The following is a 24561-nucleotide window of genomic DNA, read 5'->3' on the forward strand; positions in this document are numbered from 1 at the left end:
TTGTCTCTCACGATTCAAAATGGGTAAACATTGATCAGGCCTATTTTTTTTAAAATAAAATTATGTATATTTTCATTTGTCACGCTAATACTATCAGGACCGTAAATAATGGTTCCGCCGGCCTCGGTTGGCCCCCAGGCCACAGGTTTGAGACCAGTCTCCTAAAGGACCCATTTTGCAAATGTCCAATCTATTAGATTCAAATCTTTTAAAGCGAAAACATTTGTTTGGCCATGAAGTTTAGGACAAAATCACGTCCATCAGGCAAAAAAAAAGAGCCTATGAAAAGCCAACCGTGAAAGGTGACGTTTATTCAAGGTTCGCTTGGTGGGGTGGGAGGACAACCAACTGGCCCCACCCAAAAAAAATTAAAAAAATAAACAAACAGACAGACAGACAAACAAAAAACAAAAAAAACTAAACCTACTCGTCGTCCCAGGCTTGCTGCAGCAGGAAGTTGGCTGCCAGGTTTTCGTTCTTCTCGCAGGCAAAGTACGCCTGGATGACCAAACCCTCAGGAAAGCCCAGTGCTTTTAACTGAAACCAAAAAGATCCAAAAATCACAATGTTGAGTCAAACCAGGGCAGAAAAAAAAGTGAAAGAAGACAGCCGTCGTCGTCGTCGTCAACTCATTGCCTACCTACCTACCGCATTTTGAAAATTTGTCAGTAGATTGATTCATTGAGATGAATAGTGAGTGAGTCATCTGTATTTCCTCCAGCTAGCAAATAATAAATGTCTAAATTGCCCAAATGAAAGATTCACTGCGATAATATAGAATTAAATTTGAAGAAAAAATGGCTTTTCTTCCAGCTAATTTAAGTCATGAATATCAAAAGATTAAATGATAGATTAATTGCGATAATTGGGAGTTCTGCTAGCACGCTAAGCGTAGGCATTATATTCTCTTAAAATGTACTAGCTCGCTAGCTAGCTAGCTAGCGCAGAGCTCTGGTTGCGACGTCACCACCAGAATGGCTGAAAAAAGGAGGGCGTTCCCTGATGCGTTGTTTTGGGTGCAATAACTATGAAAAGGTTCAAAAGTTGCCAGATTGGAGTGTGGGGAAGAAAAATGCCCGTTTTTTTTTTTTCAATTTACAGCACCTCTAAACTCATCCGGATAAGAGGAAGCCACACACACGATTGGACGCCGAAAGAGGACAAAGTCATTATTTGTTGTGGAATGAAAAAAGGGGCTGACCCTCTCGATAGCTTCTTTCTCCTGCGGCGTGACCTGGATGTAGTTGGAGCGTGATGCCGACCGGGGTTCGGCACCCTCGCCGCCGCCGCCGCCACCGCCGCCGCCGCCACCGCCGCCGCCGCCACCGCCGCCGCCGCCGCCGCTTCCCCCGCCGCTTCCCCCGCCCCCGGCTTGCGGCTCGTTCAGCATCTGGACGAAGCGTTCCTGGTGCTGCGTGATTTGCTGCCAGGCGACAGAGGGCAAAAAAAAAGGGAGTGAGTGAGTGAGTGAGCAGGGGCGGAGCTCGGCGCCAGACGGCGAGGGCGAGGCGGCGCCACCTGCAGGAGTTGCGGGTTGTCTCGGCCCAGCTGCTGCAGAAGCGCCGGGAGCAGCGCTGGGTTCTGCTGGATGATCTGACGCATCTGCTGGAACTGAGGCTGGTTCCTCAGGAACTCCAGAGGGTTCCGCCCGGGCGTGTCGGCGGGCGGGCCTACGGGAACGGGGCGCCGTCAACCCGCGCGGCGGGAAAGTGCGGCGCTTTTTTCCACACTCACGGGCGGCGGCGGCCGCCGCCACGGCTGTGTCCAACACCAAAGGCGGGTCCGGCGCCGTCGAAGGCGGGTCCGATGGACGATCCGATGGACGATCCGATGGACGATCCGATGGACGGTCCGTGGGCACGTCCACCAGGGGTGCCGCGTCACCGGCCTCGGCGGCGGGGAGACCCTGTAGGCGGGAATGGAAGTCGTCAACGTCGACGGAGGTCCAAATCCGTTTGGCGCAGTTTGCCACGGCGGCCAACGGAGGGCGCACTGACCGTCAGCAAATACTCCACAGCGCGGTCGGGGTTGTTGTAGCTGGCCCGGAGCGCCGACACCACGGCCTGGCGCCGGTAGCCCATAGCGGCGATCTCCGACACTAGGTTCTCGTAGGCCTGGCCCGTCACTGCCCGGGGACAAGGACAAGGGGCGCCGGGGCGCCGTCACCAAAGCGCGCCGCCGGGCCTACCGGAGGTCACGCTGGGCTTTTCTTACCCAAAATGGACGCCGCCTCCTCCAGCAGGCCTCGCTCGTCGGCCACCGGGGGGCTGCAGTACAGACGTGAATTATTGACTAGCGTATTTTCTGGCATACAGAGGTCAAAATATTTTTTGTTAAGCGTTTTATCTGTTTATCTTTTCTCTAGTTTGAAATAAATGACCATATTGGCCACATTGTCTTGTGTTATGGCCTTTCGTGCATGTCAAGTCTAATTTGTGCGCATATAAGCCGTACCCTCCATTGAGTCATCATTTTTTGGGAGCGACAAATATGGTGGATATGCGAGAAAATACGCTACTACTAAAATTCATTTTTCTTTTGCTATCGTCATACAGTGGTACCTGGTCATACGACCGCTCGTCGTACCATATGCTCGTCTTACGACGGAAATTTCAATGGGATAATTCGCCCGAGATGCGGTCAAAATTTGGTGATGCCACCAAGCCAGATAGCCATGGCACTGTCCTTTTTTTGCATCTCTTTCGTGTATAAAATCTTTCTACGAGCACTGGGCGGACTTTGCATTTCCACTGCACACATTTTATTACTATTAAACCACTAGTTATGTGTTACTTTGTCAATATATGGCGAATTAGAAGAAATCAAACATGTTTTCCAATCTAATATCCTCTTTTTGGTGTTTTTTTCAGAGGGTTGGAACAAATTACTTTGTTTTCAATTCATTTCAATGGGAAACGTCCGCTCGAGTGACGAAAAGCTTGTCATACCATCTCAGTCTGGGAACGGATGACGATCGTATGTCGAGGTACCACTGTATTTGAGATGACGCCGGTTATCCATCACAAAAGCCCTGCCAGGCTTCCCAGTTGAAAACAAATGGCAGGAAGGAAACGAGTCAACTCACCCGGAATCCGACGAGGGGTCGGCGGTGGGAGCGGCCGCCTCCTCCGTCCCCGCGGGGTCCGTCTGGGCCGATTCCGCCGGATGGCTTTTCCCGGACGGGGGGTCTCGGACGGTGCCCGTCGGGGGGGACGTGTCCTCCGGAGAAGTGGTGGGGGTGTTCTCCGGGGCGGGCGGCGCCGCCGCCGCCTCCGACGACTGGGGCTCGGCGGTTTCTTGCGGCGGGACGGACGAGGGGGGGGGGGAGCTTAAAGTTGAAGGAGGCGGGTCCGACGTCGACGAGGGCGTCGGCGATTGGGAGGTTGACTTTGGAGGGCTTGGTGGCGCGGGTTCTGCTTTGGTCTGCAAATGAGCAGAATGACTTTTTCAAACAAACGTTGGCTCCTCCCAGTTCAAAAGAATTGGACGTCGAGCCCGTCCGTCGATGGCCGCCGGAAACTTGACAAGAAGGCAAATCTGACCTTGGTGACCATGACCACGACAAAGTTCTTCTCGCTGATGTTGTATTCTTTGAGCGCCGTGTCGTCGTTCAAGATTTTTCCTGCCGTCGCCGACGACATGTCGCGTTAGCTAGCGCTCATTAGCCGTGGCGGTAACGACGACCATCACCTGCGTAGATGAGCTTCTGTCCTCCAGCGGGAAACGCATCCTGGCCTCGCTCCTCTGCGATTCTCTCCTTCAACGCTTTCACCTGACCAAAACAAAACAAAACATTTTTCCTAAAAAGTGGCCCAAAAAAGGTCTCACCAAGAATGTGTTCCTAGTAAAAAAAAAAACATCAGGCTCTAGCTCTAATCCAAGGGTGTCAGACTCTGGTTGGTTCGCGGGCCGCATTAACGTCAACTCGATTTTATGTGGGCCGACCAGTTTAGATATAATATTTAGATTTATTTTTTTATAAATGGATTAAAAAAACTGGATTAAAAGCCCTGAATATTCCGTTTTTCACAGCTCTAAAACAATGTTTATTTGAGCTTTTTTTAGATTTGACAAAATGATTTTTGAACTAAAAACACAGAAAAAATGATTTAAAATGACAATGATTGATTTAAAAGGGGGGAAATCAGGAAATGTAATATACATCTATACTCTTCATTTTAATTTGATCCTAAAACAGAAAGTCGGCACTAATGATTTACTTTCTCGGGCCGCTCAACATGATGTGGCGGGCCAGATTTGGCCCCCGGGCCACCACTTTGACACAAGTGCCGTATAACAACTTTTGTACAGGATTTTTTAATGTACAATTTTTTTTTGTATGTTTATTTTGGTTTAGTTTTGTATGTTTATTGTAATGTTTATTTTAGCTTTTTTTAAAATATATTTGTAGATTTTACAAAATGATTTTTGAACTAAAAACAGAAAAAATTATTAAAAATGACAATTATTGATTTAAAAGGGGGGAAATCAGGAAATGTAATATACATCTATACTCTTCATTTTAATTTGATCCTAAAACAGAAAGTCGGCACTCATCATTGACTTTCTCGGGCCGCACAAAATGATGCGGCGGTCCAGATTTGGCCCCCGGGCCGCCACTTTGACACCTGTGCTCTAATCCATGAAATAGTATTATAACAGTAAGAAATACTTTTTGAAAGCATTTTTACTTGCTACAATGACAGATTTCTTGTTTCAAAATGTAACTTGTAACTCATTTAGAAGTGGCATTTATTCCATTGTACGTCCACGGTTGAGTAGTGTTTTTTTAAGGCTAGTATTGATCTTAAAACAACTTCGAGTTAAGCTATTACAACAACCTAGCGTTCAACATACACACCGTTGCGTTAGCGTTTGTCCAACATGGTTTAAAAAGAAAATACGCACATTTTTAAGGACATTTAGGACACAAACAATGAGGAATCTTGCAGTGTCATTCACTGACACCGATAAGAGTCGAATCCATTGGCAAGGACGCTTCGTTTTTTGCGGCGGTTTCAAAATACAGGAAAACGATGATCGGGTTTTTAATAAAAACTGCTTATTAAAATATCGTTGCGCCGTTGGTCGAACAATTTAGTTGATTTTCTCAAACACCCTTCTCTTAAAACGAGGTCTAAATACACCGCGGTGCGATTTAAAACGCTACACTTCTTTTATGTTGAAGTACACCGGCGCATACGACTCTCACACTTCAGCTAGCTTCACTCCGGTGACTTCTCGCGCGCGGGTGGGTGGCTTGATGTCCCGCAATCACTTGTACTTGCGTCCCCCTCCCTTCTGTGGGTGGCACATTTCCATACTTTCCCAAACCGTTCATTATTGAAAATAAACTTTTTACTACGAGCTTAAGTCGTCCAGGTGCGCGCAACTGCCTCGCAAGTGGGCTAAGCGAAGCTAGAAGCAGCGTATGTTTCAAGCTAGCCCGCCGGTCCGCCGTGTTTACCTCGAACAACTTTGACTCACCGTCTCCTCGTCGTCGATGTGAATTTTAAAAGTCTGTTGCTGGAGCGTCCTGAGGGTCACCGTCAGCATGTTGCCAGCCGCCGCAAGCCAAAAAGCACACGGGAAAGGGGGGGAAAAACAAATACTCTTTTCGCACTTCACATTCGCTCCGTGTTTCTCAAGAGTTAAGTGGACTCGGCGAGTGACTCAGCTGTCTGACTCAATGGAAGCTGGCCGGGGCACGAGGGCGCCCTCTAGCGGCCCAGTGGGCGGATCGGAGGAACGTGTGGCCTTCAGGGCAGTGGGAAAGGAGACGATCGACCTCGCGAAGTGCCAGTACATGTCTCGAGAACGACAAAAAAAAATCTATTTCTATTTTAATGTCTGAAAGTGGCTAACGGAAGAGTCACGCTAATATTAATGATCCAGAAAGTAGCCAAAGTATTGCTACGACACCCCAACATGTGGCTAAGCAAAATGAATCAAACGCTAGCTAGCAGCAACAAACTTGTTAGCCCGTCCTAAATGATGCTAATGAGCAAACACGCTAGCAATGTAGCTTGTTTTATTGACAAGTTGGTCAGCTTTGGCTCCAATGGCCCCAAAAGCTTCAAGATAAGAAATGTTGCCGTTGTTGTAGACGGGGAAAAAAAACAACCCAAGAGTGAAAAGTACAACTAGAACGAGACTAAAAACACATCAAGACCTCATGCTAACGAGCACAACACATTAGCTAAAAAAAACCCAGGCAAAATGGACACACTGGAAAGTCAAGGGCGAAAAAAATAATCGTCCAATGTTTTTAGATTTCAAATGCATGGGACGTTCATCGACGTCAATGGTAGACAAGACTCATTTCGGTATAAAAAATCATGGGAATGCATGGATATATTATTTGAGATGAAGTGCAGAAAAATATTTGCATTTTTCAAAATAGGCAAATAATACATTTTCTTCTATTTTGGTTCAAAGTTATTCCCGCCTTTAATAACATTCAATCCAGGGATAGATCAAACTAAATTAACAATTAACTTGCTGCAATAAATTGCAATTGGCCACAATTAATCTATCAATGGCTGCCAAAGTCTTAATGTAAGAATGAGTTATCATTTTTAATTTAAAAAAAATATTTCATCAATTGATCCACAGAGTAATCCAGTCATATTTTAATCGCATTTAACAGTGATCAATCCGACCATAGATTAATTTTATTCGTCTGTAATACATATAGCCGTAGATTAATCGCATCAACTTTGATTTATTTTCTGCAATGAATTAAGTAATCAGGATGAACCACCTATCAGCCGTGGCTAATCATTTAAATAATGAATACATCAAATTGAATATCTAAAAAAATGCATTGTGTTGTTCATTCTCGCAGAATATATTAATTTAAAAAAAATATTTCAGCAATTTTATTATTCTTCACGGTAATTTTTTATTTTATTTTAAATAATAAATAAATTAAATTGAATAACTAAAAAAATGCATCATTGTGTTGTTCATTCTCAAAGAATATATATATATATGTATATATATATATTTTTTAATTTTCAGCAATTTTATTATTCTTCACGGTAATTTTTAATTTTATTTTTAAATAATAAATAAATTAAATTGAATGACTGAAAAAATGCAGCACTGTGTTATTCATTCTCAAAGAATATGTATATATTTTTTTAATTTTCAGCAATTTTAATATTTTTTACAGTAATCTAGTTTTTTAATTTGACTAAAAAAAGAAAAGAGAGCATTTCAGCCAAACATTTTTTGCCCGCATTCCATTTTTCTTTCCAGTGTGGCGTTCGTTTTTATTTTTGGTCCAAAAGTCATTAGGTTTTTTTTTTTTTTGGCACGTTTTGTTTACCCGAAAGTCCGAGCGCCGAAAAGACGGGCCCCGGGCGTAAAGTTCGTCAAAGCTTCAGCAGTGGATCTCGTACGCCATCCGAGAGTCGGCGAATAGGCCGGCGCGGTTGAGAGGGAGCCCCTCCCCCTCGGGCTCCGCCTCCACGCCCTCCCCCGCCATCCTGCCGCCGTCGGCCGGGCGACCGTCGGAGGGGGCGGGGCGGGGCCGGGTCGGGGGCGCCACGGCTTTGGCGCGGTTGAGGACGAACATCTCGTGGCCGCGCTCGTCTCGGAACTCCTCCAGCTGGGCGAACGTCGTCGGGCCGTCCGAGTAGTCGTTGACGTACAGGATGCTCTCCTCCTGACCATCGCAAAGATTGATTCCAGATTTATTTTGGAAAAATCGTACGGACACTGAATTGAAACGAGTCCAGGCGAGAAATAACATAGTGGCTTGAATGTCAATGCATTTCACGAATAAAACCAGTTTCTCACTCGTAGGCGTCCAAACCGGGTGAAGTGGGAGTTTGGCAGCGAACCAACCAATGTTCCACCCCATCACTTCAAAGGGATTGGACGTCTCGTGTGGTCAATGGCAGACAACGGCGTCACAGAAGATTGTTCTGACTTGATTTGAATGGAAATGCATTGAATTTGATAGGAATGTTGCCCCTGCCAACATGGCCGCCCGCCATTTTCACCGCCATTTAAGTGGGGGCAATCCAAATCGAGCGAGCAAAATTGGGTTGAGACGGGCGTACCTTGTGGGCGGCGGCGGCGGCGGCGTGCGCCTCTTTGTGTCCTCGCAGCTGTCGAGCGTAGATCATGGCGAGCAGCAACAGGGCGGTGAGCGCCAGCAGCGAGATGCCGGCGGCGATGGCCGTCTGCGTGGCCGCCCCCAGGGCGCCGAAGGCCATGCTGCCCAGCGCGTACAGCGGCTCCCGGCTCACGTGGCCGCCGCCGGGGCGGGGCCGCGCCGCCGCCTCCCGGTCGGGCTCCGCCCCCCCCGACGAGTTGACGGCCAGCCGGAAGGTGAGGCGGGCGGCGCCGCCCGCGTTCCACGCCTCGCACTCGTAGAAGCCGGCGTGCGCCGCCGTCACGTTGCTGAGGAAAAGCATGCCGCTGCCCGTGTCGGGGTCAAAGTTGGCGGCGACCTCCTTCTTTTGCGGCGGGACGGCGGCGGGAGGATCCCCGGGGCCCGGGGCGCCCAGGTCCCGCACCAATCCTCGGGGCCCCGGCGACGCCTTGGCCGAAGACGCTTTTCTCCACGTCACCTGCGAGGGGCGCCAAAATATTAGCAGACAGCAATGGACGTGAAGCTCAACATGAGCAGGAAGTGATCGCTAATGGCCCAAAACCAATAGGAAGTGACCCAACATGAACAGGAAGTGACCTGCTCATGTCCCAAAATCAACAGGAAGTGACCCAACATGAACAGGAAATGACCTGCTCATGTCCCAAAATCAACAGGAAGTGACCAAACATGAACACGAAGTACCCTGCTCATGTCCCAAAATCAACAGGAAGTCACCAAACATGAACAGGAAGTAACCTGCTCATGTCCTAAAATCAACAGTAAGTGACCTGCTCTGATCATGTCCCAAAATCAACCGGAAGTGACCCAACATGAATAGGAAGTGACCTGCTGCACACCCAAAATCAACTGGAAGTAACCCAACATAAACAAAAAGTGACCTGCACATGAGCCAAAATCAACAGGAAGTGACCCAACATGAAGAGAAAGTGATCTGCTCATGTTCCAAAATCAACAGGAAGTCACCAAACATAAACAGGGTGTGACCTGCACATGACCCAAAATCAACAGGAAGTGACCCAACATGAACAGGAAGTGACCTGCTGGTGACCCAAAATCAACAGGAAGTGAGTGACCTGCTTATGATCCAAACTCAACAGGAAGTGACCCAACATGAACAGGAAGTGACCTGCTGGTGACCCAAAATCAACAGGAAGTGACTTTGACATGTAGAGATGACATGTAAAGAATGCCCCAAATAATATCAAGCAGGAAGTGACCCAGCATGAGCAGGAAGTGAGCCGGTATTCCCCCCAAATCAACAGGAAGTCACCTCACTTGAGAAGTGAACCCGCCGACCACGGCGCCGCCCTCTCACCTGCGGCCTGGGGTAGCCGGAGGCGTGGCAGGAGACGCGCAGGCTGTCGCCGAGACGCACGGCCAGGCTGCGGGGCTCCAGCTGCAGCAGGGGCGGGATGCACACCAGGCTGTTGGGGGGCACCTCCAGCAGGCCCAGCCGGGACAGGCGCGGCGGCTCCCGGCATGCCAGCCGCCGCTCCGACGAGCTCAGCAGCCGCTGGCCCTCCTGGTCCATCCAGCGCCGCAGCCAGTGGAGGGCGCAGTCGCAGCGCCACGGGTTCTCTGGGACGGAAAGCCGGCGCAAAAAGACTTCGGCGTTGGCGGCGGCGGCGGAGAAACGCCGCCGGCCGGCCGGCCGGCCGGGGCCCTCGCGTGTCGGCGCCGGCTCTCACCCGTGATGCGGAGCACCTGCAGGCTGACCAGCGGGCGCAGCGCGGCGGCGCTCATGGTGTGGAGGCGGTTCCCGCTCAGGTCCAGCAGCGCCAGCGACGTGAGGCCGGCCAGCGCCCGATCGGCCAGGACCTCGATGCCGTTGCGCTGCAGGTGAAGCTCCTGGAGGCGCTGCAGAACGGGCGCCGTGGTCAACTTCCCTTTTTTGCCCCGCCCATTCCATTTAAGCCCAGCCCTTGCCCTACCATTTTTTTTGCCCCGACCACTGCCTTTTAGCCCAGCCCTTCACCTACCTACCGTTTTTGCCACGCCCATTCCTTTTTAGCCCAGCCCTTGCCCTACCATTTTTTTTGCCCCACCCACTGCCTTTTAGCCCAGACCTTCACCTACCGTTTGTTTGCCCCGCCCATTCCTTTTTAGCCTTTGATTGATTAAAAAAATTCAATGATTGATTTAAAAGGGGGAAAATCAGGAAATTGAATATACATCTATACTGGGCCGGACCAATTTAGATCTAATATTTAGATTATTGTTTTTATAAATGGAATAAAACAACTGGATGAAAAAGCCTTGAATATTCCGTTTTTTATCGATCTAAAACAATGTTTATTTGAGCTTTTTTTTAAATATATTTTTAGATTTGACAAAATGATTTTTGAACGAAAAACACAGAAAAAATGGATTTAAAAAATGACAATGATTGATTTAAAAGGGGGACAATCAGGAAATTTAATACACATCTATACTCTTCATTTGAATTTGATCCTAAAACAGAAAGTCACAAGGCACTCATCATTGACTTTCCCGGGCCACACCAAATGATGCGGCCTGGGGGCCAGATTTGGCCCCCAGGCCGCCACTTTGACACGTGCTCTAGGCCCTCCCCTCTTATAGCTCCGCCCTAACCTGTTCCCGCCACGGACCGACGGAATTCTGCGCCGGTTTTCGGGCAGCGCGCGCCTACCTGCAGCCCGCGAAAGGTGAAGTCCAGCAGGCGCGTGATGTGGTTGGCGGCCAGGTAGAGGATGCGCAGGTGGTCCAGGCCGCGGAAGGTGTCGGCCGTGGGCGAGTGGATGCGGTTGCCGTCCAGCGCCAGTTCCAGCAGCCGCGCCTGCTTCTGGAAGGAGCCCGCCTCCACCGACGAGATGCTGTTGTTCTACCAAAGGATGGGGGACGGACGCCCAGGCGTCACGGGGTAGCCGACATTGTGTGCCACGCCGCCTTGCTTACCTGCAGGTAGAGGTAGCGCAGGTGCGCCAGCGGGCTCAGGTCCTGCCGGCGGATCTGAGCGATCACGTTGTCCTGCAGGAACAGCGTCTTTTCGCCAAGGTTTGGACAGAAAGAAAAAAAACATGTTTTGGAGGTTCGACATTTTCTGCCATTGACGGCAATGAATGTTCAATTCACTCGTTTAGTAGTAGTATTGAAAAACACAATATTTTTAACAAGCGTTGGATTTTGAAGTTTTTGGTAGGTTTTAAAAAAGGACTTAATTACCTGCGTGAGCGTAGGTACGTGTTTGGGCAAAGACGGCAGGCTGGTGGAGCCGCACTCCACCGTCAGGCTGTAACATCGACAGCTCGCCGGACAGGAAGTGCCGGCGGCGGCGGCGGCGGCGGCGGCGGCCCCGGCATACGGCAGGGCCCCCAAAACCAGGACGAGGAGGAACGGTAGCCACATGGCCACTTGCTCTGAAACTGTCAAAACAACAAAACAATCCGACGTGTAAATTTTAAGAATCCAACAGAACAGGAAGTGCCCCAAAATGTACAGGAAGTGACACAAAAGCAACAGAAATGGACACAGACTCCAAAAAAAGTGAAGTTTAAATGCCCAGAATCCACTGGGAGTGACTAATGAAGAGAATCCACTAGGAAGTAGGAAGTGACCTAAAATCAACAGGAAGTCACATGTAATTGACCCAGAATCAACAGGAAGTGACCCAAAAATAACAGCAAGTGACATTTTATTTACCCCAAATAAACAGAATGTCACCTACAGAACTTTACAGAACAATTTAAAAATTATTGTTTTTAGTTTTTTTTTTTTACAAAATGGTGGTATTTATCTGGTTAGTGATGTTTTTAAATACCTCAAACATAATAATGTAAATAAATGTGAACAGGTATTATTAGTTTCTGAATGATAGCTAACACATATAAACACGTTTTTTACATCATTAGCACATATAAACCCATGTTTGATTCATTTCCGGGAAAGAAAAAACTGTTTCCGTTCTAGTTGTCAACCTTTGGTTGGCTTTCGTTCACCATAACAACCCACGAAGGAAGAACGCATGCATCCATCCACAAGACACAACAATGGAGGATGAGGTGCGTTCACGCGAACGCGCACAATGCGCGCGCGCGCGGGGCCATTGCCGTCGATTGTCGTCTAATTAATTACCTGATGCTGAAGACTGAGGAGGAGGAGGAGGAGGAGGAGGAGGAGGAGGAGGCGCCTTCCTCCTCAAACGTTTACCATCCACGAGGACGAGGAGGAAGATGAAGATGCGCGGGCCGTGAAGGCGTCGTCCGAGGAGACAAGGGAGGATGGATTTCTGCGCTAAGGCTCCTCCCCTTTCTTCCTCATTTGCATACGAAAAAGCTCCGGCGGCGTGCGCTCGTCCCAAAAGACGTAAAGTCCCGCGCACGCACGCACGCACGCACGCACGCACGATCAGTCGCAGGTGTTGCTTTCCGCCTACCTTTCCTCACTGCTCCCGTTCCGGAAGCTTCTAAAGGCACACTTCCGCTCGCAATCGCTCCAAAATAAAAGTAGATCCCTCGTATCATTTCAAGATTTCGAGTGGAGAATGTAAACGATAAAGTTAGGTTAGGTTAAAAGATTCAAATGAAAATATCAACAACTGAAAGGAATAAGTCAAGTTAGACATGTATTCCATGGAAAAATATCAAATATACATGAATTCATTTAATGTATTTATAGATTCAACCCAGACAAGGATAAGGTGTTGAAAAAAATGGATGAATTTATATAGTATTATGAATGTTACAGGTCCCAAATGTATTCAAATTTTCATTGAAATAAAAAATATATCTACTTTGTTTTGTTACACTTAAAAAATCAACGTTTTTTTTGCCATTTTCCATTCAATAAAATATTGTTACCCTTTTTATTTGAAAATATCACAAAATGAGTGTCTTCTGACCAAAGATGGCCACCAGTACAGTACGCACCCACCGATCACAAGCGTTCTTTACGTAAATGTTATCCAACCAACCGTGCATTTGTCGCGCCTCTGTGACGTATGCGGAAGTTATTCGCGGTTGACGGCGTGCCGGTGCTTAGCTAACGTTTCGAGTGGTTGTGAGTCCACTTCTTTCGTTTTCGCGTGAGTGTTTGCTTTCTTTTTCGTTTTTTATACAACGAGATAAGGTTGTATTACCGTCGCTGGTGGCGTGACAACCACAGCCGCTTTGAATAAGAATAGGATAATTGGCTAGTAACTTAGCTTCGTTTAGCACGTGTAGCGCAGTTGCTAGTTTATGCAACGAATTGTTGACGCTCTAAATATGAATAGTTTGGGATGACAACGTCTGGATAGCTTCAATGTTATTGTATGGAACAATCAATGTGACAGTTGGTCAATAAATGTGGGCGGAGAATTGATTGTGTGTCTATTAAGGCTGCCGCGATTATTCGACTACTCGATTATCAAATGAAATTCATTCACCCCCATGCTCAAGTCAACGTTTTAGGGATCCAAATCTTTTATAGACTTTTACTAATACATATCCTAAGCTTTTTTTTAAACATTTATTTCTGTACATGTAGACGATTGACAATAATAATCGATGATTCATCGACTCACTTTTCTCCACAGGATGGCGGCCAGTCCGGAGGAGCTGGCCGCGGTGGGTTCCGTTCTGGTGGACCCCGATCAGGTCCTGACGCAGCGGTTCCGCGCCCTGTTCACCCTTAAGAACCTCGGAGGTAAAGTGGGATGTGAGCTGGTCATCGGTCATTGGCCCCATTTTTATGCTTTTGTTTATTTTTGGGTAGGCGCCGAGGCGGTGGAGTGGATCAGCAAAGCGTTCGTGGACGACTCGGCTCTGCTCAAGCACGAGCTGGCTTACTGTCTGGGCCAGATGCAGGACACCCGCGCCATCCCCGTCCTCGGCGCCGTACTGGCCGACACGCGCCAGGATCCCATGGTGCGCCACGAGGCGGGTGAGTCCGGCGGGCGACGTGGCCGGTGGCCATTTTCCGACGGTACCCGCTGACCTCTCTCCGTCCGTCGGCGCGCAGGGGAAGCGCTAGGAGCCATCGGGGATCCTTCGGTCCTGGATCTGCTCAAGTCCTACAGCCAGGATCCAGTGGTGGAGGTAGGCCACTTGTGCTAAATTGCTCATTGATTGAATGACTTCTTTTTGGGTTCCTTTTGGTTTTGGTTCACTTCCGGTTTGGTCTGGCTGACGTTTTTTTTTTTTAAACTCAGGTGGCGGAGACGTGCCAGCTGGCCGTGCGGCGCCTGGAGTGGCTGGCGAGCGGGGGCGCCGACGGCGACGGGAACCCGTACGACTCGGTGGACCCGGCGCCGCCCGCCCCCGCCGGCAGCGCGGCCGAGCTGCGCGCCGCCCTGCTGGACGAGAGCCTGCCGCTCTTCCAACGTTACAGGGCCATGTTCGCGTTGCGCAACCTCGGCGGCCGGGAGGCGGTGCTCGCCCTGGGAGACGGTGGGTGAGACGTGCGATGAGACGGAAACCGGGGTACACGTCCATTGGTCACCGCTCTTTTGGTCGCCAGGAAGGCTATTGATAATGACCATTGAAACGATTGCTCAAATTCCCTAAATACAAAGTGCCAATGACTATTTAGTCATACTTGATGCCCTAATAATTATTAGTCTAAAGAAAAGCTCCACATTTCCCGGACTTTGATTGTTTTTTGTTGGAGAACTTGTTGTTAAGACCGACTGACTGACGTCGCTTCTTAAAGGGACACAACGCATGTACATACAAACTCTTGAATACACTCACACGTCGGCTCAGTGAAACTGCTCGTTGCCATTTTTGGCTTTTATTCATGTGTAGACCGTCTTGTTTTACCTTGTTTTGCCGCCGGTCTTTTGGTCGCCCATTGTTGCGGTCGGGGCGACCAAAAGACCGGCGACCAATCGACCCCACACGAAGTGGGTTGATCGCCAGTGGACAGACGGACGTCCAATCCGTTTTGAAGCGGGAGTTGGCAGTCCAATGCTAGCTGTCAAGGTTTTTTTTGGGTTTAACAAAAGACCGGCAACCAATCGACCGCACACGGGAAACCGGAGCGTCGTCGGACGGGCATCACCCGGCTCACACCATCTCGTTTTCCCGTCGGCTCGCCAGGTCTCCTGTGCTCGGGCGCCCTGTTCCGCCACGAGATCGGCTACGTGCTGGGCCAGATGCGGGACCCGGCGGCGGTGCCGGCCCTCCGCGCCGTCTTGGAGCGCGGCGGCGCCGAGAGCGCCATGGTGCGCCACGAGGCGGCCGAGGCCCTGGGCGCCATCGGCCGCGACGAGTGCCTGGACGTGCTGCGCCGCTACCGCGCCGACGCTCAGCGCGTGGTCAAGGAGAGCTGCGAGGTGGCCCTGGACATGCTGGACTACCAAAGCGGACCGCAATTCCAGTATGCTGACACGCTGGCGGCCGTTCAGGAAACCGCCGCCGCCGCCGACTGAACTCGGACCCGCCCCAAAAAACGGAATTGTTATTAAAAACATCCATGGACCTCCGATCCATTTCTTATTGCGTTTCGTTACAAATTGGTTAATTTTTTTGTCTGGTTTGAAAAGAACATTTGAGATCATTTTTATTCCTCTGCAATATTTTTTAGTTCATTCATTATTCTTATTTGTCTGTTCTTAAAGTCATAAAAATAAGTCGCTTCCACACCCCTGCCAGTCAAAATGTTTTGGACGTCGGTGGACGTCAATGGAAAGTGAAGAGTTAAGCTATGCCGGAGTGTTATAAAGGGAAAACAACTATTACATGTGTCCATGCTTTTTATATATTCTAAATTTATTTCATTACTTTATTACCATGTGTTTTATTTATTTTTTATTGAAATAATGCTATACAGAATTACTACTGTAGTCCTACTTTTTCTTTTTTTTCTTTTCCATATCTCATTTTTCTAATCCAAATTTGAGATAGTCCTCGTTCCTAATTGAAAGACTTAATGACACGTTGAACGATGCGTTGAAACCTTGAATTTCCATGTTGTCATTTATGTTAACTGCGCCTGCGCGGCCGTTGCCGTGGCGACGCGGTCGTCGCCTTCCACTCGCTCGGCTCCCGAATTTGTGTTTGTCAGGTGTCCGTCGTCTCGTCGCTGCCTCGGGGCGGATTTTGTTCCGAAAGCCGAGATGGACGGAACTCAACAAGTGAGCGTGCAGGTGGCTGCCTCCTTTAAAGCTTTCCTCATGAAGAGCAGCAGCAAAAGCAACCTCAACTTGTAAGTTTTCATCTCGTTGACGTCGACTTTTACGCTAACGCTATAGCTAGCATTATTGGATTGGATTGGATTGGATAACTTTATTCATCCCGTATTCGGGAAATTTCATTGTGACAACAGTAGCAGCAAGAAAAGTTAGCATAGTTAGAAGTTAGACAGTACAGTCGCAAAGGCCGCACAACAACAAAGCAAAAGCAAAAAGTACAAAGCAAATCAAAGTCAATGGAAACTGGAACCACACACAGGAAGTCTTCCACAAGATGGGGAACTTCTGCAGACTGTGACCGAGGTAGAGAATATGCAGAGTCACTCTTCCTTCCAAGCTTATCCACCCAGTTCCTCAGTAGTCAGAAGCTTAAGACAACAGTAGCAGAGTAGGGCACCTCGATTCCGTTGCTGGTAAGCGCCGACAGCTCTTCCATCTTATCCCACGATGGAATGGTTGGTCAGAAGCGTTGCCTCTTCTCCCGGCACTTTTGTCCAGCTCCGAATCCCCGGCGGCACCGAGGTGTTGCTACTCCTTCCGCTGCGTATTGTAACAGTCCCATCCATGTGTGTGACAGCGTAGGCATGGCCGAATGGTTCCAAAAAAGAAGTAGCCGAAAGAAGCCAGGCTAACAGAACAAGGAAAGTTGTAAAAACATTCAAGTAAAAAGTATAAAGTACAAAGTCAAGTAAAAAGGAATGTATAAAGAAATATTCAAATGTAATTAGAAGGGCTGTAAAACACGAAAACCATAAGAGTGTACAGAGCTACTTACACTGGCTCCTGCGTGAACGGCGCCATCTTGGAAATCAGCGTCGACGTTTCCCTCCGGAGCTTGGTTGAATGCTTTGCCAAGTGCGACTTTGGGCAATAAACTCCCCCCCCCGATGAGCTTCGCATCTCCATTGCTCATCGTCTCGGTGTCAAAGTTTGTGACCCGATTCTGTGCAAATGTGTTGTGTCCAATAGGCGATGTCAGATGGCGTAAGGCGGAAGTGACGAATTAGCGGGCGGAAGCCGGAAGCCACAACCTGTGAGCGGGAGTGGGAGAGCAGCTAGCAATTCAAATGTCTCGTTTGAGGGGCGCGCAGCAGGAGACTTCGGACTCCCTGCGGGGCTTTAGGACCCCCAAAAGCGAGCCGACAGTCCCGTACGGACTCCTTAGAGCGGCCCGGAAAAGCGGAGGTCTCGACCTGAAAAATCGGAACCTCACAGAAGGTACGCCTTCTTCCAAACTAGTTAGCTAAATTAAAGCCGGAAGCGACAACCTGTAAGCAGGAGTGGGAGAGCAGCGTTTTGCTAGCAAACGAAAAAATTCAAATGTCTCGTTTGAGGGGCGCGCAGCAGGAGACTTCGGACTCCCTGCGGGGCTTTAGGACCCCCAAAAGCGAGCCGACAGTCCCGTACGGACTCCTTAGAGCGGCCCGGAAAAGCGGAGGTCTCGACCTGAAAAATCGGAACCTCACAGAAGGTACGCCTTCCTCAAAACTAGTTAGTTAATTTAAAGCCGGAAGCCACAACCTGTGAGCGGGAGTGGGAGAGCAGCTAGCAATTCAAATGTCTCGTTTGAGGGGCACGCAGCAGGAGACTTCGGACTCTCTGCGGGGCTTTAGGACCCCCAAAAGCGAGCCGACAGTCCCGTACGGACTCCTGAGAGCGGCCCGGAAAAGCGGAAGTCTCAACCTGACCAATCGGAACCTCACAGAAGGTACGCCTTCTTCCAAACTAGTTAGCTAAATTAAAGTTTAAAAAACTAAAGTAAGTGTGGTCATTCAATAGATAGCCGAGCTCTCCACCCCTTGTCCTGCCGTGTCCAAGCTGGTCGTTTCCCTCGTCACTCCAACATCAACGACATCGTTAAACGCGCACTATGTCAAGCTGGTGTTCCTTCAATCCTCGAGCCAAGTGGCCTGGTGCGTGCAGACGAGCGAAGGCCTGACAGCTTGTCAATCTTTCCTTGGAAGATGGGAAAGTGTTTGACATGGGATGTGACAGTTGTTGACACCTTTTCTCAATCCTCAATTGCTTCTTCATCTGCAATAAAAGCGTGCTCAGCTGCGAACAAGGCAGAGTCAATGAAGGCTGTCAAGTATGCACCGCTTGTCGATAGATACTTGTTCCAGCCCATAGCCTTCGAAACTTCAGGTGTATGTGGGGACTCCACTTTGGAGTTTCTGTTCGAGGTAGGTTCCCGGCTCGTGGCTGTTTCAAATGAGCCACGCGAGTGTCAATGGCTGTTACAGCGCATCTCTCTAGCAGTGTAACGCATACAGTGTCCTCGACTGTGTGAAGAAGCCTAGCTAGCAGCTATCAATGGAGTCTCCATCAGAATTTAGGTGTGGGAAAAAGAGCAGCAACGTCCCACGAGGAAAACTCGATATTCCTGGGCCCGGTGGCCCTCAAACTAACAGGCCGGGATCCCGGCAATGAGGAAAGGTGGCTGCGACGTAAGCTAATGTTTGAGCTTCCGCCATTTCATAACGACAGACGTTCGGCGGAACCTTGCGACGTTACCTCGGCTGCACGATGAGGAGCGCTGGGGGGACGTTCCGGAGCTCCTGCGCGTTGCCTGCTTTTTATCCTTCCGGCGGATAGCGGAAATGACGATTATGCAACGTTTTTTTGGCGACAATTTCAAATTCTTTATTCTAATTATGGACGTTTTAAATTTTGATTCAGGTGTTTTCTTGACACGTTTCTTTCTTTCCATCTAGCCACCCATATTGATGAAATAACATAAATATATAAAAATAATATATCTGCCCATTGACAGCTTCCTCATGACTCATCTGTCTTTGAAAAATAATTAGTATCCTACGCAATAATCGAGAAATAAAAAATAGCGTGGCTAGCATGGTACCAATGACCTACAACAAACTTTTACGCTAACGTTATGGCTAGCATGGTACTAATTCCAAAGGCTGCTAACCTCTTTAGTCCCTTTTTGTACTTACGTACTTCTTTTTGTGACCACTTATTCATGTGGACCTCTACTGATTTATTATGTTGACTACTTCTTTATTGATTAACTGTTCGTTTGTTGTTGTGCACTTGCCCACTTATTATGTTGACTACTTGAATAGTAGTACTACTTTACTTCTGACCTATTTATTAAATATTGATGTATTATTTATTGATTATTTGTTTGTTGTTGTTATTTTTGCATTTGTGTTGAAGCTTAAAATCTCATTCCACTTGTATAATAACCATAAAAGCTCAAACTAACTTTATTTGCTAACGTTAAAGTTTGACGCTAACGCTATAGCTAGCATGGTTGACTACTTATTTATTTATTTATGACTTATTCATTGTAGCTTCACCCAAAGAGAAACTATTTCATAAAAAAAGAAAAAGAAAGAAAAGAAAAACTTTGAGGCACAGCTGTTTCTTGTTGGAAAATGTTCTCAGGTGACCATTTGGTTCTTTTGCACGCGGCAGGTACGACCACCTTTCGCGGCTGCTGATGCGCGTGATCGAGGAGCGTCCTCACGACGCGGTGGACGTGATGGAGGACCTGAGCCACGACGTCAAGCTGCGGCTGTACGAGGACACGCAGAGCAGCCTGCAGGACCTGCAGCCCGCCACGGCCGCCGAGGAACTGGCCGAGCAGCAGAAGGTCCTCTTCGTGCGCCCCGAGGACGCTCCCGAGCACGAGTTTGAACTGGTACCGACCGGACCACTGGAAAAACAGTCATTTACCGTATTTTCACCACTATTCGGCGCATCGTATTTTTAGCCGCAGTGTCAATAACGAGTGCTATTTCTGTATTTTACACGCACAAAGGACGCACCGTTCTTCTAGACGCAGCCAGACATGGCATATATATATATATATATATATATATTATTTATGGATGAATTTCGAACCGTAATAGCGCTGGCTACGGAAGCAGCCCCAGACGCTATTTCCGGTGCGCAGTGACTGCTGGGATATATAGTCCTTTTGTCAATACACCCAGGTTGACGGCTGTGATAACTTTGCACTAATAGTATCAATATGCTACAACGGCAAACACACTCTTTTGGTGCTACATGCACCAAATGCACGCTAAAAACACGTTTTTAAAAAGGCAACGGAGGCAAAACTGAGTTGGGTTGTACTTTATTTCGCCATTTTACAACTTACTCACGTCATCATCACCCACAAATCCATCAAGTCAAGTCCTCATTTTCTGTGTCCCAATTGAACAATTGTCCATCGAAAACGCTGAATTTAATACGTTCGTCCAGGCGGCCATAATCCATTCGCAAATAGTAGCTAGCTGGTAGCTAGCGTAACTGCCACCCTTCGTAAAGCTGTGTTGATGTCCATGTATACAGGCCACAATCCATTGGGTGTATTGACAAAAGAACTACTACATATCCCAGCAGCCACTGCGCAGTACTTTGTCTACGGGAAAATAGTAGAGTTGGTCGGTCGGTCGGTCGGTGTACCCTATCGACTGATTTATTTAATTTTATCGTGATAACAATTTTAGTATTGGTCCATATATAAAGTGCACTGGATTATAAGGCGCAAGACTTTTATGTGCGCCTTATAGTTGTGAAAATACGGTATTTCTTTGGGAGCAAATGTCAAATGTCTGGCTGTTTTTTTTTTTTTGTCGTCCCGACAGGAGTCGGCGCTGCCCAACGTGAGCGAGATCGCCTACTTCCTGGCGCAGGCGGGGGTGGGGCTGGGCCGCGAGGAGACGCAGCGCATCTTCCTGGCGCTCAAGCAGCTGGTGTCCTCGTACACAATGCAGCGCTGCCGCCTGTGGGGCAAGATCCTGGGCACCGAGCGCAGCTACGTCATCGCCGAGGCCGAGTTCGGCGAGGGCGAGGAGGAGGACGACGAGGCGGCCGAGGAGGCGGCCGACGACGAGGCCAGGGACGTGGACGCCGACGCCAACGGCGACAGCGAGGTACGTGGTCCCGTTGGACCTGGGGATTTCTAGCTGGCTTCAATTGGAGCATTTTCTGGTTTTGCAGTTTCTGCGTGTGATGACAAGTAGGCTTTTTTGTGTTGTGGTAATGACGACATGGCCTATGTCCGATTATTATTATTATTATTATTTTGCTTTGCCGCTACTTCCTGTTGATTTTGGAGCTATGCCCAGGCACTTCCTGAAGGGTCACTTCTTACTGATCACTTTTTGTTCTCATGGGTTCACTTCCTTTTGATTCTGGGCATTTCTAGGTCACAAACTGTTGAAATTTGTAGCATTACCGGGTTTCCTTTTAATTTGGCATCACTTCCTTTTGATTTTGGGCCTTTTGGCGTCACTTCCTGTTGATTTGGGGCCTTTTGGCTCACTTCCTGTTGCTCTTGGGCCACTTCCTGTTGATTTTAACTGTTGAAATTTGTAGCATTACCGGGTTTCCTTTTAATTTGGCGTCACTTCCTTTTGATTTTGGGCCTTTTGGCGTCACTTCCTTTTGATTTTGGGCCTTTTGGCGTCACTTCCTGTTGATTTGGGGCCTTTTGGCTCACTTCCTGTTGCTTTTGGGCCACTTCCTGTTGATTTTAACTGTTGAAATTTGTAGCATTACCGACCGACCGACCGACCGGGTTTCCTTTGAATTTGTCCTCACTTCTTGTTGATTTGGGGATCTTTTTGGGTGACTTACTTCCTGTTCCCGTGGGGTCCCGTTTGGTTTGTTGACTTAGTACGCTCCTTGGTGTGTGGACAGATGGACCCGCTGCCCCAGTCCACCTACAAGCCGCCCCCCGTGGTCCCCAAGGAGGCCAAAGGCACGGGCGCCAACAAGTTTGTGTACTTTGTGTGCAACGAGCCGGGCCTGCCGTGGTCCAAGCTGCCGTCGGTGACGCCGGCGCAGGTGACGGTGGCGCGGCAGATCCGCAAGTTCTTCACGGGGCGGCTGGACGCCCCCATCGTCAGCTACCCGCCCTTCCCGGGCAACGAGGCCAACTACCTGCGGGCGCAGATCGCCCGCATCTCGGCCGGCACGCAGATCAGCCCGCAGGGCTTCTACCAGGCCATCGAGGAGGAGGGCGCCGAGGAGGAGGGCTCCGAGGAGGACGGCATCGAGGAGAACCCCGAGTTCGAGGGCGTCACCGTCGGCGAGCTGGTCGACTCCCTTTCCTCCTGGGTGCACCACACCCAGCACATTCTGCATCAGGTAGCAAAAAAACAACAACAACAAAAACAACAACAACAAAAAACACAACAAAACAAAAACTGCCATCAGCACGCGACCAAATTCAAAAGCTGAAGGTCGCTGGGGGTGCCGGAGCTTATCCCAGCTAACTACTACGGGCACCAGGCGGGGGGACAACCTTCATTAGCTGACACCCAATCGCAGGGCACAAGGAGACAAACAACCCATCACTCATAGCTAATGATAGTTTAGCGTACAATTAGCCTAGGACACGTGTCCATGTGGCGGCCCGGGGGCCAAATGTGGCCCCCGGGCCGCCTCATTTTGTGCGCCCCGGGAAAGTCAACGATGAGTGCCTTGTGACTTTCTGTTTTAGGATCAAATTCAAATGAAGAGTATAGATGTATATTCCATTTCCTGATTTCCCCCCTTTTAAATCAATCATTGTCATTTTTGAATCCATTTTTTCTGTCTTTTTAGTTCAAAAATCATTTTGTCAAATCTAAAAATATATTTTAAAAAAAAGCTCAAATAAACATTGTTTTAGATTTATCAAAAAAACGGAATATTCAGGGATTTTAATCCAGTTCTTTTAATCCATTTATAAAAAAATCTATATCTAAATATTATATCTAAAATGGTCCAACCCACATTCAACCGAGTTGACGTTAATGTTGCCCGCGATTCTTTTTAATAAATGGATAAAAATCCCTAAATGGTCCATTTTTATAGATCTAAAACAATGTTTATTTAAGCTTTTTTTTCTTAGTAATGGAAAATTTCTTTTAATCATGTTTTTATTTCAAATGGAAACAAAATATATTTTTTAATGATGTTCAATATTAAAGTGGAAAACGGAAAATATTAATATATTAATTTTTAGATTTTACAAAATGATTTTTGATCTAAAAACTGAAAAAAATGGATTAAAAAATGACAATGATTGATTTCAAAGGGGGGAAATCAGGAAATGTAATATCCATCTATACTCTTCATTTGAATTTGATCCTAAAACAGAAAGTCACAAGGCACTCATCGTTGACTTTCTCGGGCCGCACAAAATGATGTGGCGGGCCAGATTTGGCCCCCGGGCCGGCACTTTGACACCTGTGGCCTAGGGAAGCCTTTTTTTTTTTTAATTTCATTTTTTTTTGCGTGGGTGACAGGGCCGCTGCACGTGGGTCAACCTGGCGTCGAAGACGGAAGACGAGTCCAACGAGGAGGAGGCGGAGGAGATCGACGAAGACCCCGACGAGCCCGAACCCGAAGTGGGACCGCCGCTTTTGACGCCGCTGTCCCAGGACGCGGAAGTCTTCGAGACGGTCCCGTGGAGCTCCAGCCTCTCGTCCACGCTCACTTCCCAGCACGCCATCGCCGTCATGCGCTCCAACTGCTGGCCCGGAGCCTGCGCCTACGCTTACGCCAAGTCAGTCGCAAGTTGATGATGGCCGAATGTGGCTCGGGAGCCACCCCCCGCCCCCCAAAAAAGCTCTTTTCCCACTTTCACCGCCCGTTTTTTCGGCGTTCGGCGTCCGACGGTGTGCTTTTGGATTGTGCCGGCAGGAAGTTTGAGAACATCTACGTGGGCTGGGGCCTCAAGTACCCGGGCGACGGCTACAGCCCGTTACTGCCGCCGGCGCCGCAGAACGAGTACCCCAGCGCCCCCGAGATCACGGAGGACGTGGACCCCACCGTGGAGGAGGAGCAGGCGCTGCAGGACGCGCTGGACGAGAAGCAGGCGGCCGAGGAGGCCGAGGAAGGAGACTCGGACGAGGAGCAGGACGAGGAGGACGACTGATTTTCATTTTCTACTGTTTTGGGGAACTCTGGGATTGGTCAAAAACAATGGAGAAACGCTAAAAGTGTTAATAAAATGCTAACCTTCTCTTTTGTTTTTTTGACCGCAAGCCAATCCCAAGGCTCATGGAGACAAAACACCAATCACCCGTAGCTAAGTTTAGCGTACAATTAGCTTAGCTAGCGAAAAAAATTGCAAATCTTGCAATTATGACCGGAGTGGTTTGTGTTTGACTTTTTCACCAATCTTTTCCAAATCCGAAAATGTGATGAAAAAAAGTCAAACTGCAAATCCATCACTGTCCGCTTTTTAAATTGAACTATACAAAAACTACAAATGACGAAATGTAAAAACTACAAATGAAGCAGTTCACATCAATAAGAACATATGACAATGCCATCT

The 24561-nt window shown here is 48.4% G+C and overlaps 4 protein-coding genes and 1 long non-coding RNA gene across 9 annotated transcripts; 2 read left to right on the forward strand and 3 right to left on the reverse strand.

The window, feature by feature from the left end:
* Window positions 1-288: 288 nt before the first annotated feature.
* On the reverse strand, window positions 289-5624 carry LOC144078871 (UV excision repair protein RAD23 homolog B-like). 2 transcript variants are annotated; one of them, XM_077607294.1, is made up of 11 exons: window positions 5488-5624; window positions 3691-3772; window positions 3543-3622; window positions 3086-3423; window positions 2215-2267; window positions 1998-2125; window positions 1735-1906; window positions 1519-1670; window positions 1350-1423; window positions 1202-1304; window positions 289-537 (listed from the first exon to the last, which is right to left on the reverse strand). In XM_077607294.1, the coding sequence occupies exons 1-11, from the start codon at window positions 5554-5556 to the stop codon at window positions 424-426; spliced, it is 1365 nt and encodes a 454-aa protein (XP_077463420.1). In that variant the 5' UTR covers window positions 5557-5624; the 3' UTR covers window positions 289-423. The 2 variants fall into 2 exon arrangements, with proteins under 2 accessions (XP_077463420.1, XP_077463419.1); XM_077607293.1 differs by having other exon boundaries at window positions 1202-1423.
* A 1495-nt stretch (window positions 5625-7119) lies between these two features.
* LOC144078852 (leucine-rich repeat-containing protein 24-like) lies at window positions 7120-12567 on the reverse strand. Of its 2 annotated transcripts, none has more exons than XM_077607266.1 (8): window positions 12221-12567; window positions 11312-11511; window positions 11045-11131; window positions 10779-10970; window positions 9817-9985; window positions 9444-9706; window positions 8073-8585; window positions 7120-7672 (listed from the first exon to the last, which is right to left on the reverse strand). In XM_077607266.1, the coding sequence occupies exons 2-8, from the start codon at window positions 11492-11494 to the stop codon at window positions 7388-7390; spliced, it is 1692 nt and encodes a 563-aa protein (XP_077463392.1). In that variant the 5' UTR covers window positions 11495-11511; window positions 12221-12567; the 3' UTR covers window positions 7120-7387. The 2 variants fall into 2 exon arrangements, with proteins under 2 accessions (XP_077463392.1, XP_077463391.1); XM_077607265.1 differs by lacking the exon at window positions 12221-12567 and adding an exon at window positions 12064-12148.
* Window positions 12568-13033: 466 nt separating this feature from the next.
* On the forward strand, window positions 13034-15803 carry LOC144078977 (deoxyhypusine hydroxylase-like). The gene is made up of 6 exons (XM_077607481.1): window positions 13034-13169; window positions 13662-13771; window positions 13841-14008; window positions 14087-14163; window positions 14277-14514; window positions 15166-15803. Exons 2-6 carry the CDS (start codon window positions 13663-13665, stop codon window positions 15495-15497), a joined length of 924 nt encoding a protein of 307 aa, XP_077463607.1. The 5' UTR covers window positions 13034-13169; window position 13662; the 3' UTR covers window positions 15498-15803.
* A 276-nt stretch (window positions 15804-16079) lies between these two features.
* On the forward strand, window positions 16080-24246 carry LOC144078976 (radial spoke head protein 6 homolog A-like). Of its 3 annotated transcripts, XM_077607478.1 has the most exons (7): window positions 17672-17967; window positions 18039-18172; window positions 19698-19923; window positions 20876-21163; window positions 21933-22382; window positions 23528-23787; window positions 23925-24246. In XM_077607478.1, exons 3-7 carry the CDS (start codon window positions 19723-19725, stop codon window positions 24157-24159), a joined length of 1434 nt encoding a protein of 477 aa, XP_077463604.1. In that variant the 5' UTR covers window positions 17672-17967; window positions 18039-18172; window positions 19698-19722; the 3' UTR covers window positions 24160-24246. The 3 variants fall into 3 exon arrangements, with proteins under 3 accessions (XP_077463603.1, XP_077463604.1, XP_077463606.1); XM_077607477.1 differs by lacking the exons at window positions 17672-17967; window positions 18039-18172 and adding an exon at window positions 16080-16273; XM_077607480.1 differs by lacking the exon at window positions 17672-17967 and having other exon boundaries at window positions 18031-18172.
* On the reverse strand, window positions 16334-18795 carry LOC144078978 (uncharacterized). Its single transcript, XR_013301373.1, has 2 exons — window positions 17035-18795; window positions 16334-16887 (listed from the first exon to the last, which is right to left on the reverse strand). It is a non-coding gene; the product is annotated as an uncharacterized LOC144078978 (long non-coding RNA).
* Window positions 24247-24561: the final 315 nt, after the last annotated feature.

This window comes from Stigmatopora argus, chromosome 8 (assembly GCF_051989625.1).
Source record: "Stigmatopora argus isolate UIUO_Sarg chromosome 8, RoL_Sarg_1.0, whole genome shotgun sequence".
NCBI classification, from domain to species: Eukaryota; Metazoa; Chordata; class Actinopteri; order Syngnathiformes; family Syngnathidae; genus Stigmatopora; species Stigmatopora argus.

Coding starts and splice junctions, on each gene's coding strand:
- LOC144078871 (XM_077607293.1), bottom strand. CDS start 5,556: ATGCTGACGGTGACCCTCAGGACGCTCCAGCAACAGACTTTTAAAATT. Junction 3,623..3,690: donor ACAGAAGCTCATCTACGCAG/GTGATGGTCGTC, acceptor CGGCGACGGCAG/GAAAAATCTTGAACGACGAC. Junction 2,268..3,085: donor GACCCCTCGTCGGATTCCGG/GTGAGTTGACTC, acceptor TCTGTACTGCAG/CCCCCCGGTGGCCGACGAGC.
- LOC144078852 (XM_077607265.1), bottom strand. CDS start 12,112: ATGCGTTCTTCCTTCGTGGGTTGTTATGGTGAACGAAAGCCAACCAAA. Junction 10,971..11,044: donor TGCGCTACCTCTACCTGCAG/GTAAGCAAGGCG, acceptor ATCCTTTGGTAG/AACAACAGCATCTCGTCGGT. Junction 9,707..9,816: donor GCAGGTGCTCCGCATCACGG/GTGAGAGCCGGC, acceptor TTTCCGTCCCAG/AGAACCCGTGGCGCTGCGAC.
- LOC144078977 (XM_077607481.1), top strand. CDS start 13,663: ATGGCGGCCAGTCCGGAGGAGCTGGCCGCGGTGGGTTCCGTTCTGGTG. Junction 13,772..13,840: donor CACCCTTAAGAACCTCGGAG/GTAAAGTGGGAT, acceptor ATTTTTGGGTAG/GCGCCGAGGCGGTGGAGTGG. Junction 14,164..14,276: donor GCCAGGATCCAGTGGTGGAG/GTAGGCCACTTG, acceptor TTTTAAACTCAG/GTGGCGGAGACGTGCCAGCT.
- LOC144078976 (XM_077607477.1), top strand. CDS start 16,185: ATGGACGGAACTCAACAAGTGAGCGTGCAGGTGGCTGCCTCCTTTAAA. Junction 22,383..23,527: donor CCCAGCACATTCTGCATCAG/GTAGCAAAAAAA, acceptor CGTGGGTGACAG/GGCCGCTGCACGTGGGTCAA. Junction 23,788..23,924: donor TGCGCCTACGCTTACGCCAA/GTCAGTCGCAAG, acceptor TTGTGCCGGCAG/GAAGTTTGAGAACATCTACG.